We start from the raw sequence: 15,223 nt of genomic DNA on the forward strand, positions 1-15,223 counted from the left end.
CTATCTGAGTTTAGTGGATGGGGTCACTATCACTATCTGACTTTAGTGCATGGGGTCACTATCACTATCTGTCTTTAGTGGATGGGGTCACTATCACTATCTGTCTTTAGTGGATGGGATCACAGTCACTATCTGACTTTAGTGCATGGGGTAAGTATCACTATCTGAGTTTAGTGAATGGGGTCACTATCACTATCTGAGTTTGGTGAATGGGGTCACTATCACTATCTGAGTTTAGTGAATGGCGTCACTATCACTATCTGTCTTTAGTGGATGGGATCACAGTCACTATCTGAGTTTAGTGGATGGGGTCACTATCACTATCTGACTTTAGTGGATGGGGTCACTATCACTATCTGTCTTTAGTGGATGGGGTCACTATTACTATCTGTCTTTAGTGGACGGGGTAAGTATCACTATCTGAGTTTAGTGAATGGGGTCACTATCACTATCTGAGTTTAGTGAATGGGGTCTCTATCACTATCTGTCTTGAGTGGATGGGGTAAGTATCACTATCTGACTTTAGTGAATGGGGTCACTATCACTATCTGAGTTTGGTGAATGGGGTCACTATCACTATCTGAGTTTAGTGAATGGGGTCTCTATCACTATCTGAGTTTAGTGAATGGGGTCTCTATCACTATCTGTCTTTAGTTGATGGGGTAACTATCTCTATGGCTCTCTATATGGGGTTATGCGGGTCACAGGTGTAAGCAACTATCCATCTTACTGTCAGTGTGCCGAAATCTAAAGCTGATACACAAGTAACACGTACATTAAAATCTAAAAACGATTTATTTCAATAAAGACAAAAGTATCGTTTAGGAAAATAACTGTTATTCTCTTGTTGTATTCATTGTCTTAAACAGATAACTGACGCAGAAAAGCAATACCTGAAAAGTAACGTTATTAGAATCAAGAGAAGCAAATCATATTTGGCTACAGTGGACGCATACAGGAGTAGAAGGAATACATGTGCGACAGTACAGAGGTGTAATAGGATATCTGGATTTCTTTAAAATGAATGGGTGAGTGAGTTGGGTTTAACGCCGCTTCTAACAGTATTCAAGTCATATCACGGCGTGTCAGCTTAAAGTGGGAGGAAAGCCCGAAGTGATGCAGGTCTCAGACGTTTACCACTTCGGTGAAACCCACGAGCACGGGTATGGTGCTGACAAACCTAGAAACATAATTGGGGGGAACCGGGATTCGAACCCACAATCATAGGTTTCTGGCGTGCCCAAGGGCCGCAACTCTGCATAGCGAATCGCGGCGCCTTAGACGACTGGGCCACCCGTGCCCCCTCTTTAAAATGAAGTGTTTTCAAGTCGTTCGTTGGCTCATCCAGAGGGATAACATCTCAGTGAGTTACTCACAAGGAACGGCAATGTGTTACGAACTCCCCTCGAGCTGAAATTGTTTCGGAGTAAAGTGTTATTACAATTTTCGCTGCAAAAGGTATCGATCTGGCCTCGTTCTATACGCGGTTAAACTACACGTGCCCTGCATGACGGTCGTAGCTGTGCACGTGGCTACACATGGACATCCACATAAACACAATTTATTACCACACAACGTGGTCGGGACACTACGTCACGTTAAATATGTACACGTCAGCATTCTTGAAATTCCAGTTGCATTTTATCTATAATACCATAAACAAGCGCCATGTATGCTAACTGCGCTTTCAACGCGGTCTATCAAATGGAATATATGTGATCGGAACACATTTCTGTTTTGAAAGGGGCCTGTTGTCTTTTTATGAGCATAATCATTACACGGTGCATGTATTGAATTAGAAGATACAGGGTAGTGAAACAAGCGGGCTGCCAATTAGATCGAGTCTGGGACTAGTTTGGAAGAAAGGTTGGTATATTTGTACATGAGGTGCTGTCATAACACATTTAGTCGTATCCCTGGCTATTGAGACATTTGAACTAACTCTATGTCAAATAGGTAAACAGTTGTCAGTTTACCAGTTTTACCAGTACTACCGGTCTGGTAATACTCCGGCGACAGTCGGGTAAGACTCCGGGGACAGTCTGGTAAGACTCCGGCGACAGTCGGGTAAGACTCCGGGGACAGTCGGGTAAGACTCAGGCGACAGTCGGGTAAGACTCCGGGGACAGTCGGGTAAGACTCAGGCGACAGTCGGGTAAGACTCCGGGGACAGTCGGGTAAGACTCAGGCGACAGTCGGGTAAGACTCCGGGGACAGTCGGGTAAGACTCAGGCGACAGTCGGGTAAGACTCCGGCGGCAGGAACATTGGTAATTGACGCACGTGGATAGAAGCCTTGCATGCAAGGAGCACGCGGAGAGTAATGTACATCTCAGACTTATGTGTTGGAATCGATGGTGCAGATGTGACACTCGTAAAACTGACGGCTACAGTAACTTACACTGAGTGAGTGAGTGAGTGAGTGAGGTCATCCGGGTAAGATTTAAGCCATGACAGGGACCACTGACAATGGATACATTGTGTGTCAGTGATTCCAGGCCTGGCTACGCCGGAAGTACGGTGTTACCAGAAGCAGCAGGACATAGCGAGCTTCCCGTGATTACATGGAAGACGATGACAAGGGTTGCAAATAGTACTGTAACTAAACATAAAAGAAATCAACAACAAACATTTAACTTTGATGGAAGATGGTCACGTCCAACCTTCATTATCAGCCGTATTATCAACGTTAATCGCGACTTGAGCAATTCATGTTACAACAACAACAACAACAACATCAACAACAACAGACGGTACAGTGGAGGTACGCGTCATGTTTTGTCGGACTGTTATCAATACACAAATACTACTTTATAGCATTTAGAGGATTTATAGCATTACAAATCCCTGATTTTTTACACATTATATATAAGTAGAGCACGTTGTGATGACATGGTATTTTGTTGTTGCATAGTTGTGAAAACACTTCCCAGGTTTGACCGAGAACAAACACATTATCCTATGTTGGCTGTTTAGAAGTTTTCGTAATGGTGAGTGTAGGTTGGCCCGTCTAGCTTGTTGAGGCTGCTGCACGCGGACTCCACGTTCAACGTCATCGGCGGGGGTCCACAGCTGAACACGCCGATGCTCTGAGCCTGTAACGTGGCAACAAGGGAGATAATGTCACATGTATTTTTGGTGAGCGAAACAGGTAGAACTACTACCCATACTACTACTACAACTGCTACTGCCAATGCTACCACCACTACTACTATTACTACTACTACTACTACTACCACCACCAACAACAACACTACTACTACCACTACAACTACTACAGCTTCATTTATTTCTACTACTACTATTACTATTACTACTACTACTGCTACTACTACTACTACTACTACTTCTACTACTACTACTACTACTACTACTCGATTCATGAAGATCCGGCGTAGAATAGGTCTTTAGCAACCAATGCTTGACGTAAAAGGCGACTATGCTTGTGGTAAAAGGCGACTAACGGGATCGGATGGTCAGGCTCGCTGACTTGGGTGATGCATGTCATCGTATTCAAATTGAGTGGACCGATGCCCATTGTGTCAATCACTGGATTGTCCTGTCCAGACTCGTTTTTTACAGGCCTTCGTCATATAGCTGGACTATTGCTGAGTGCGGCGTTAAATGACAAACAAACAAACTTCTACTACTCCTTATTACTATTACTATATCACTTCGACTACCATAGCTTCGACAACAACTACTACAGCTTCAACTACTACTACTACTACTACTACTACTACTACTACTACCACCACTACAATTGTGGGCACAGGTGGCTCAGTCGTCTAAGGCGCTGCGATTCGCTCTGCAGATTTAAGTCCCTTGTGGCTTTTGATTGTGGGTTCGAATCCCGGTTTGCCCCGATTGTGTTTCTAGGTTTGTCAACACCATACCCGTGATCGTGGGTTTCACCGAAGTGATAAATGTCTGAGACCTGCATCACTTCGGGCTTTCCTCCCATATTAAGCTGACACGCCGTGATAAAACTGGAATACTGTTAAAAGCGGCGTGAAAGCCAACTCACTAACTCACCCACTACTACTATTCCTATCACTACTACCACTACAACGACTATAGCTTCTACAACTACTGCTACTACTACTGTTACTACCACAACTACGTCTCCTACAACTACTACGACTACTGCATCTACTCCGTAACCACACTTACTGTTTCATGTTCGTGAGCCAGAGACGCGAGGAAGTCCTCAAACTTGGGTCTGCCGAAGTGAGTTGTTGCTCTGAGCCCTGTGAACAGACTCTGGCCAGCGATCCTCTGGAAGTGACGCTCACAGATGTACTGCAAACACAAGAGCGTATTGTGTCGGTAACCGTGCATAAACAACGCTGATGTCGTCGTTGTCTTTTATGTCTAGGGACTGACCATTCAATAGTCTGGGGGCGGAAAGACGGGAATGTGCTTAGATACACTTTTTTCATAACGGACATATATTTTTACAAAACTTATTATTTATGGTGAGGCGGTACAGACGTAATCAGTGTCTGACATACCAACATGGTGAGGCGGTATTCACTCACTACAGACGGAATCAGTGTTACATACCAACATGGTGAGGCGGTATTTACTCAATACAGACGGATTCAGTGTTACATAACAACATGGTGAGGCGGTATTCACTCACTAGAGACGTAATCAGTGTCTGACATAGCAACATGGTGAGGCGGTATTCACTCAATACAGACGGATTCAGTGTTACATACCAACATGGTGAGGCGGTATTCACTCACTAGAGACGTAATCAGTGTCTGACATAGCAACATGGTGAGGCGGTATTCACTCAATACAGACGGATTCAGTGTTACATACCAACATGGTGAGACGGTATTCACTCAATACAGACGGATTCAGTGTTACATAGCAACATGGTGAGACGGTATTCACTCACTACAAACGAATCAGTGTCTGACATACCGACATGGTGAGGCGGTATTCACTCACTACAGACGTTATCAGTGTCTGACATAGCAACATGGTGAGGCGGTATTCACTCAATACAGACGGATTCAGTGTTACATACCAACATGGTGAGACGGTATTCACTCAATACAGACGGATTCAGTGTTACATAGCAACATGGTGAGACGGTATTCACTCACTACAAACGAATCAGTGTCTGACATACCGACATGGTGAGGCGGTATTCACTCACTACAGACGTTATCAGTGTCTGACATAGCAACATGGTGAGACGGTATTCACTCACTACAAACGAATCAGTGCCTGACATACCGACATGGTGAGGCGGTATTCACTCACTACAGACGTTATCAGTGTCTGACATAGCAATATGGTGAAGCGGTATTCACTCAATACAGACGGATTCAGTGTCTGACATAGCAACATGGTGAGACGGTATTCACTCACTACAAACGAATCAGTGTCTGACATACCGACATGGTGAGGCGGTATTCACTCACTACAGACGTTATCAGTGTCTGACATAGCAACATGGTGAGGCGGTATTCACTCAATACAGACGGATTCAGTGTTACATACCAACATGGTGAGACGGTATTCACTCAATACAGACGTAATCAGTGTTACATAGCAACATGGTGAGACGGTATTCACTCACTACAAACGAATCAGTGTCTGACATACCGACATGGTGAGGCGGTATTCACTCACTACAGACGTTATCAGTGTCTGACATACCAACATGGTGAGGCGGTATTCACGCACCACAGACGGAATCAGTGTCTGACATAGCAACATGGTGAGGCGGTATTCACTCACTACAGACGGAATCAGTGTCTGACATACCAACATGGTGGTCCTGAGATCGAACTTTTGCTGGAACTGCGTGATGAAGATGTGGACTGCAACCAGGTCGTTAGTGTCAGCGCCCTCTACCTGCCGAATGATGTCTGTCATCCACTCAAAACTCTTCTGCGTTCTCGTCACCCACAAGAAGTACACCTTGAAAATGCATCAACATAAATGTGATTAGTATATATAATTACTTTAACATAGATACTGAATAGCTCAACAATCCAGTAAATTATTACACAAGAAAACCGAAAGAAATGACAATGAAGTATTGATGGATATTAACGTTTAGTGGTAATGGCAGGTTTGGCATGAGCCAGTAGCGATAGTGAAGAATGTCACACTGACCTTCTGGCATGGGAATTTGACCTTCATTCTGCTCTTGCTGACAAGGTCTTTCAAGATGGAAGCGAAGGGCGTAACCCCAATACCCCCTCCCACCAAAACCGCAACAGGGAAGCGGTACCAGTCCTGGTGGCCCTCGCCGAAAGGACCGTCCACCAATAGCTGAAAGAAGATACAACAATAATGTGCAGTGTCAGCTAGCCCAAAGTCCGCCAACCTTTATCTAGAACTAGATACCAGTCACACCTAAACGGGCCGGTCATGTAATATTGTTTCCAACATTCTCGTAAACAGACATTAAAAAAACACTAATTAACTTTAATTGCTACACAATTAACAATCAATGAATATAGCAGCTCATTCCTACCAGTCGATCAATCATTTCTCTGAAATACTTCTGTAAGTATGCAAATATTATTTTTAACAAAGTTTCCTGTTGTGATTTAAGACTGGTTTACCTTGGGGACGGTGGATGAGTTGTTCGGGTCGTATACCCTCCTGATGTTGGTTGTCCATGGTCCAACTGCCCGGATGTGCAATGACAGCGTCTCCTCGTGAGGAGCTGACGTCAGAGTGAATGGATGGTACTCGCTCTTTCCAAGATCCAGACACGCGATACGGACCCACTGCCCAGATTTGTAGTCAAAGTTCAGGGGACGTTTAAAAACTAGATTGGTCACACCTAGAAAACGAAACAACAAACTTATTTATGTCATGGGACATCCATGAGCTTTCTATCTTTCCAAAGCGGAATTGGATAAACATTTGAAACGGAAAAGTGAGTGAGTGAGTGAGTTTTACGCCGCTTTTAGCAATATTCAAGCAATATCACGGCAGGGGACACCAGAAATGGGCTTCACACATTGTACCCATGTCGGGAATCGAACCCGGGTCTTCGGCGAGACGAGCGAAAGGGCGTTCTGACGTGACCTGTAATGAGTTCTCGAGAGAACTGAGATCTTGTGTGGATGAGATAGAGCTCATGTGAGAATGGTTCATGACGCCAGGATTAACATGGACGCAGTTCACGAGATCTTTGATCAAGAGGTGACGTTTCAGGAGAACTTGGCGCAATGACGTCATGACCCTCTTCGCGAACACCTGGTGTAAGCACTGGTTTTCAGTTGTCCATTCATCAAACATTCATCAAACATTCACCTGTTTTGCCTTTTAAGCCAACTGGTCCTTTTTGGCGATATTCTATATCATTGACAATGTATATTCATCTGAGCCAGTTTACCTGATGGCAGTATCTCGGCCTTGGTGACGGGTATCTCCACTCTGTTTCTACTGAGACTGACAAGCTTGTCAATGATGAAGATGACGACGGGCCCGATGAAGAACCAGCCCCAGATTGGGTCCTGTACCAGCCTCCCGGCCCCGTGCATGGTAAGGAAGATGTAGAGGAGGATGTAGAAGCTGTGTGTGAACCAGAAGGCGTTGAAGACGTGGCGTCTGGCGTACTCCGTGGCGAACACGAACATGATGATGACGATTATCGTAAGAATTACTCCAGTCAAACCTGAGTGGCAGCAGAACAGATACATAAAACCTTCGTGGGAAGGTCTGTACATCAAGATACAAAAGTTTCAGGGAAACGTTACATATAATCGCAAGCAGGACCATGGTCCCGGATACTATATGTGTATATATACATCGATGCATTAGGTTACAAGAGCTTGAGACTAAAAGAAGGTTTTAAGGATATTTGAACTATGTTTGTGTAGGCCTTTCAAAGCATTAGTGTTTAAAATTGTCCCCAATACAATTCTTTACCACTCGAAGAGGAGAACATGCTCACCAGTAATTGTTGAGAAGGCCCAGTAGTGGAAGGACGCCAGTATATGGGTTCTGTAACACAAAATACACAACTATATAAAGATATCATTCCCAAACAGGACTTCACCAAGTACCTTGACTAAGTGGTCAGCGACTGTACAGTGTTACACCGACATCAATCAACGTTTCAGTTGATGGTTTTGAATTGTTTGATGATATTAACAATAATGTCCCCAAGGTTTCCAGGTGGGCAACGTAAGGCAACTACACACAAGTAACATGGTTTCTGGATGGGCAACGTAAGGCAACTACACACAAATAACATGGTTTCTGGATGGGCAACGTAAGGCACCTACACACAAGTAACATGGATTCCGGATGGGCAACGTAAGGCAAATACACGCAAGTAACATGGATTCCGGATGGGCAACGTAAGGCAAATACACGCAAGTAACATGGATTCCAGGTGGGCAACGTAAGGCAACTACACGCAAGTAACATGGTTTCTGGATGGGCAACGTAAGGCATCTACACGCAAGTTACATGGATTCCAGGTGGGCAACGTAAGGCATCTACACACAAGTTACATGGATTCCAGGTGGGCAACGTAAGGCATCTACACGCAAGTTACATGGATTCCAGGTGGGCAACGTAAGGCATCTACACGCAAGTTACATGGATTCCAGGTGGGCAACGTAAGGCATCTACACGCAAGTTACATGGATTCCAGGTGGGCAACGTAAGGCATCTACATGCAAGTAACATGGATTCCGGATGGGCAACGTAGGGCAACTACACGCAAGTAACATGGATTTCAGGTGGGCAACGTAGGGCATCTACATGCAAGTAACATGGTTTCCAGGTGGGCAACGTAGGGCATCTACACACAAGTAACATGGTTTCCAGGTGGGCAACGTAAGGCAACTACACACAAATAAAAGGTTTCCGGGTGGGCAATGTAAGGCATCTACACACAAGTAACATGGTTTCCAGGTGGCAACCTTAGGCATCTACATGCATGTAACATAGATTCCGGTTGGACAACATAAGGCAACTACACGCAAGTAACATGGATTCCAGGTGGGCAACCTATGGCAACTAAATGCAAGTAACATGGATTCCAGGATGACAACGTAAGGCAATTACATGCAAGTAACATGGTTTCCAGATGGGCAACGTAAGGCATCTAGACACAAGTAACATGGTTTTCGGATGAGCAACATAAGACATCTACACGCACATGCTGTTTGGTGGCTACTGCCTGTTTGACCAACCTGTTACTGAGGACTTCTCATTCTGGAATTCTGGAGTTGGTCGTAACTCCCATACTTCAGCATAGGCTTACGATCAACGTAGCACTAAGATCGCTTTGTGGAACAGGGCCCTGGACGTTTCACTCAGTTTTTATTCAGGAGACATGGGGCTGTTTACACAAACACGACTGTTTATTCAAGCCATTTCATTTCTAGCAGTGTTTACTCACGCTCTGAAGTACTCCCGGAAGTAGCAGTTCAAGTCACTGGAAGCCTGCGTCGAGATGTGGTAAAGGTTGATTGCGTGACCGACCACGTGCATGACTGCAGCAAAAACACAAGACATGTTGACCACTGGTCAGTTTGAAGCCGACATTTAACGATTTGTTACAGTCATTGTCATTAATAAACAAATGGTTACCTATCGCTCTTACAACAGAACAACACAGACTTTGTTTCAACAAGATAACACAAGACCCCATACAACATCTCGCCTTGGCCAGCACAATCACCAGACTTAAACCAGTAGAGTTCTTGTGGGATTACCTAGACCTCCGAGTTAGAGCACGACAAGGTCGCCCTGATAACAAGGCCCTCTGAGAAGAGTGGTGTTGAATCCCATTTCTTGTGATCAAACGTATCACATCTTCCCATGGTCGATTTTCGGCGTGCATTGATTCCCGTGGTGGGCATACACAATACCGACTGACAATTGTGACATTCTGTGGGACTAAAATGAGTTTCATGTACTGATGTCAGCCTTGATGATTGATCGAATACTGAACAACTGACCCCATCCTCCAATCTGTGGACACAATACCTTCTTTTGTGTTCTCATTCATGGCATAACTTGTAATGATGTTGATATATAATTCATGTCTTTTGACAGTACAGGCATGTTTATGTTGCATTTTTGTCCAACTTAGGGTAATTGATGCTTAATGGGCAATTCAACAATGGTTTCACTCTTATCAAAGCGGGATACGGGGAGTCAATAACCTTGTCCAAGGATACAACACAGTGACTTGCATTATATGGCATCTTGAAATGGAAGATTTGAAATGGCTATTATTAAATAAGTGTTACAGACATACTGTCTGTCTTGCGTATGTCTCGATGTCATAGATTATGGCTTACGGTGAGGCCTGAGAGGGGACAACATTGATTGAGATAGCAAGACACGCACCAGTGGACACGAGGGCGATGCCGGCGACGTATTTGTGAAAGGCGTGGAAGGAGTCGAATGGGATGAAGCGATGAAGGAACGTCTCCCTGAAGAAGGTGAGGGTGTTGCGGCTCATCGTGACCAGCAGGAAGGCGTAGGTGAACATCTGGGTGGACGCTGCCCCCCGCGTCACGGACACCCCGTACCCCGCCAGCCGCCTCAAGCCTGCATGCTCCCGCTCGATGGAGTAGACTGCAGGTACACACAGGCAGCGTTATGTTTTGTGTTTTGTTTATGTGTTGTTTAGCGCCGCACTCAGTAATATTCCAGCTACGTGATGGCAGTCTGTAAATAATCCATTCTGGACAAAACAATCCAGTGATTGACACCATGAGCATCGATCCAAGCAATTTGGGTGCGATGACATGCCCCAACGAAGTCAGCGAGCCCGTTAGTCGCCTCTTAAGGTATGGGTTGCTGAAGACCTATTCTAACACTCCTGAGGTATTATTTCAGGGTCAAGACAAGTCCCACTGTGGGTGTCTCATATACAGGACGGTGTAAGTGATTCACGTCAATAAAAACGCCGTATATGTTAAACTACAATTGATATAAGTTATTAACATTTTAACACATATGCGTATATCTAAATACAATATTTCAAACCGGAAGTAGCGTTTGCCTGAGAACGACTCACAGTGGGCTCGCTCTATGAAGATTCCGATGTTGATGAGCGTGAAGAGCGTCACCCAGAATATCTGCAGTCTGTAGTTTTCAACGTAGCGCGTGAACACGTACAGCTTCTGTGCGAAGGGTGTCATGGGAGGCTGCGTCTTTAGGGTGGCGACCCGGATGTTGGTTTGGCGGTTCTTGGCTTTACGGTTAATGGAATGAGCTCTGCGAACAACGTCATCAACACGCAACATGAACAACGATACTAGTATTAGGTTACTAATGATAGTGTCGACTGTGCAAAGAACATATTCATCTGTTTTCTAATTGCTCAGAAACTGTGGATAGCCATTGCTGAAGGACGAGAACTAATTCGTTATGCATATGCTTTGCTGAAACTCGTTACAGCGGATACTTATATTGGAGTAATGGAGTTTGACGTCACTTTCGACAATAAATCAGTTATACCACGCCACGCCAGCCCCCAACCTTGGACATCTCCCACAGTAAAGCAGGGCAAAGGCATTTACGGCTGAGGCGAAACCCTGTTGAAGTGTTTAACAATCAAGGGACAAACAGCTAGGATAATCAAAGTGAGACAAGCGGATCCTGGTAACTAGGGGGCATCACTCTGCACAGCGAGCTGCAACGACTTTGGGCACTGGGCGACCCCGCCTACCTAATAGCGAGCTTCACCTATCCACAAACACGTGCCGTCATGGGCAGTCACTTGAGTTGTCTACCTGAAGTTTCCAACGACAGTTTTCCTCCTGTCTGCGATGCTGCTTCCATGTACCTTGGCCACCTGCTGGTCAATCTTCCCTCCGTCCACTACAACACGATGCATAAGATCACCTACGAGAACGTGTTTGCAAGCATGACTTGATTTTCTATAGGTATTGGGAAAGGTGGAAACGTTATATAAACATATAAGAAAGACGCGACGGCCACCAAATTTACAATGAATTCGTTTGGCTTGTGAAATAAAGGACAACTAACTAATCACTTCTCTTTTATGTTATCTGTTCAGTGAGCGCCACATAGACTTTTAATAAATCAATCATGATCAATCACCAATATTTCATGTCTATCAAAGTTCATTGTTAAAGCTGTCTGCATTAATCTCTTTCAGCACATGAAAGCAACTATTACCGTCAAGCCCCAGTGTTGCCTTCTTGAGGATTTCTCCATGTTCTTCTGATGCAAATATCTTTTTGAAATCTTCAAAAGTCATGTTGTCCTTGCCCTTGATGCCGGCCTGTTCAAACATGGTCTCCAGCAGCTGGTTGACCTTCATGTCGTCCACACTGGCGTCAGCCAGGTCCATCATAGACCTGGAACACGATGGGGGACATTGTAGGCGGTATCAACACCAGCGCACCCGTCCCTGTGCCATTGTATACTTCACACTAGTCTGACGCACTTTCACTGGATTGTCTGGTCAAGATTGCTTACAGGTCGCCGTTGTATGGTCGAAGCACTACTGTGCGGCGTTAGGCAACAAACCTTACGTTTTGTGCCAGTTGTGTGAGTGGCGGGTGCTGCTGGTAGAGCAGGACAAACTTACCCTTCTCGCGAACACGTGATGTCACCACTGATTGTCAGTGATCCATTCATATAATTTTCACCATTTGTTTGACTGTGACGTCCAATAGAATGTAGGGCGGCAGATAATCGAGACTGAATCTCTCTGGCGTCAACGTTGTATATTTTCATATATTTTACCCACTAACTATATTACTCAAAAGAAGTTAAGGACCATCCGATTCTGTATGTTGGTATTGTTAATTATAGTAATATGAAAGAATCCTTAACATATTTTGAGTAGTATAGCAATTGTTTATATTACTCACGCATGTTACAGTACCCACACTGTGAGACACTTACTTCAACATTTTTGCGAATTGGTTTCTTGACAGCTTCCCGGTTTTCTTGAGATCATACATGTTGAACAACATGCTGGCTTTCTCCTCGGCATTTCCTGGGAAGGGAGATAACTCTTTGGGAAACTTTGACTTTGACTTTTGAAACAAAATTAAATCGTGAATATGTAGGGGTATAAACGAAGGGCATTAGCGCTACGCCCGACCTGTGAAGATCCGGGGTAGAATAGGTCTTGAACAATCCATGCTTGCCCTAAAAGGCGACTATGCTTGTCGTAAGAGGAGACTAACGGAATCAGGTTGTCAGGCTCTCTGACTTGGTTGATGCATGTCATAGATCTCAATTGCGTGCATCGATGCTCATGATGTCAATCACTATATTGTCTGGTCCAGACTCGATTATTTTATAGACCGCCGTCATATAGCTGGAATAAGGCTGAGTGCGGCGTTAAACAACAAACAAACAAACAATAAGGTTACACCCACGAATGAGTCGATCAGTAACAATAAACAATAATACTTACTAAGCATGAGTGATATTTGAAGTAATCTACATCAAGCAAGAATAGGAATCAACACAATCATGCCTGAAGAAAGATTAACAACCAACACAATCCTACCCGAAACAAGTAGAAAACCAACACAATCCTACCCGAAACAAGTAGAAAACCAACACAATCCTACCCGAAACAAGTAGAAAACCAACACAATCCTACCTGAAACAAGTAGAAAACCAACACAATCCTACCTGAAACAAGTAGAAAACCAACACAATCCTACCTGAAACAAGTAGAAAACCAACACAATCGTTCCTGAAACAAGTAGAAAACCAACACAATCGTTCCTGAAACAAGGAGACAGCAATATAATCGTACCTGTAGCAAGGGTAACAAACATTGTCATAAATTCCTCGAAAGACACAAAGCCGTCCCTGGATCGGTCCACGAGGAGGAACATGTTCCTGACAAACATGGAGTTGGGTTGGAGGCCCAGGGCTTCTGCAAACTCAGTCCTCGTCAGCTTGACATTGCGGATCTCGTTGATGTCCCTGGCGTCCAGAGACTCCAGGTTCATGTCGCGAGCGTTCTTCTTGAAGGCCTGGGGACAGTGAAGATAAGACAACAATACTTTATTACCCGAGTTGGGAATCTGGTTTACATTCAAGAAAGGTTCCTACTACACGTAATGTAAATACGGACACAACAGGGACATGAAATGTAACAAGACATGAAGGAGTATGCAACGACGATTCGCAAGGATAAGGTGTAATTGAGCAATAAAATATTGAAAGCCATTTATGAATAAAAGCGTATAACGTCTTTAAAATAATGGCCTTATTTAACAGAAACAAAATAAAAAGATTAATACTTAAGATGTTAATACGGGCGACAGACAATTGAAAATAAACTTATAGAAGTGTAAGACTTCCTAAAATAGTTTCTTCTTGGAAAGAAACGAGATTATTTTTAAAATACTAAAGACGTAGAAGGGGAATTATCAGTAACTTAAACTGAGACAGAGAACACAAAATGTAAACAGCCTTTCAGGACATATCACTACAATATCTATGGTTACTGTCCAAACTATCCTTACTCGTCCTAGTCATATACATATTGTAACAATAACAACATGCGTGTTTTATTTTCACTTTTTTTATGTAAACATATCACGAAAAATCTAGAGAATATTATGTAGTAAAACAGTAGTGAAAATTATATGAATAGATCATGAACGTCTGCGATGGGTAAGCCTTCTAGCATGTATATACAAAGAACATTAAGATAAAATACTTGATAAGTGCTGTATTACCTGGAGACATACGACCCTGAAGAACTTGTCCAGCATCACTTTTCTGTCTTCGTATGTCTCTGCATCCTTCATTATCGTGATCTCGCTGAACTCGTGTTTCTCGCGGTTGATGCTGATGCTTTGAAAGAAGGCCTCGACGTTGCCCAGCACCTTCTGCCGCTCGCCCATGCTGGTGAATCTCAACACCTGAAGGGCCATATTATTATTATTATTTACAGATTAAAGTATAAAGTGCATCAAAGGGGGCTTTGGTGATCCTGGCACAGTCAGGCTGGTTAGGCTCATTATCAGCTCAGGGCTCTTGCCCCCTCTACTCGCAGCCCAGACAGCGAATGGGACTTCTCCAAGGAAGCGCTGCCTCGTCAAACCCACAAAGAACTTTTCGGAGAATGTGAAGACTCCCCAACACTGCAGCCTTCTGCATTACCTAGATTGTCAGAAGGGCTGTATTCCTGGTAGCAACCCGGGCACATGCCCAATGTCAGTCAACAGATTGGGAGGTACCAATCCTAAGGCATCGAGAAC

The 15,223-nt window shown here is 44.1% G+C and overlaps 1 protein-coding gene across 1 annotated transcript in view; it reads right to left on the reverse strand.

Annotated features, from left to right (window-relative positions):
- Positions 1-776: 776 nt before the first annotated feature.
- Positions 777-15,223, reverse strand: part of LOC124122507 (dual oxidase 1-like) — a 74,506-nt gene continuing 60,059 nt past the window's right edge. The window contains exons 18-32 of the mRNA XM_048403724.1: positions 14,699-14,884; positions 13,765-13,987; positions 12,894-12,987; positions 12,159-12,340; positions 11,750-11,837; positions 11,032-11,231; positions 10,356-10,586; positions 9,400-9,493; positions 7,939-7,988; positions 7,378-7,659; positions 6,596-6,819; positions 6,141-6,299; positions 5,787-5,942; positions 4,173-4,301; positions 777-3,094 (exon numbers count right to left, since the gene is read on the reverse strand). Coding sequence (XP_048259681.1) covers positions 2,972-3,094; positions 4,173-4,301; positions 5,787-5,942; positions 6,141-6,299; positions 6,596-6,819; positions 7,378-7,659; positions 7,939-7,988; positions 9,400-9,493; positions 10,356-10,586; positions 11,032-11,231; positions 11,750-11,837; positions 12,159-12,340; positions 12,894-12,987; positions 13,765-13,987; positions 14,699-14,884 — 2,421 coding nt within the window. The 3' untranslated portion in view covers positions 777-2,971. The remainder of the gene's footprint in view (positions 3,095-4,172; positions 4,302-5,786; positions 5,943-6,140; positions 6,300-6,595; positions 6,820-7,377; positions 7,660-7,938; positions 7,989-9,399; positions 9,494-10,355; positions 10,587-11,031; positions 11,232-11,749; positions 11,838-12,158; positions 12,341-12,893; positions 12,988-13,764; positions 13,988-14,698; positions 14,885-15,223) is intronic.

Source organism: Haliotis rufescens, unplaced genomic scaffold (genome assembly GCF_023055435.1).
Source record: "Haliotis rufescens isolate VD_foot unplaced genomic scaffold, xgHalRufe1.0.p SCAF_1, whole genome shotgun sequence".
NCBI lineage: Eukaryota > Metazoa > Mollusca > Gastropoda > Lepetellida > Haliotidae > Haliotis > Haliotis rufescens.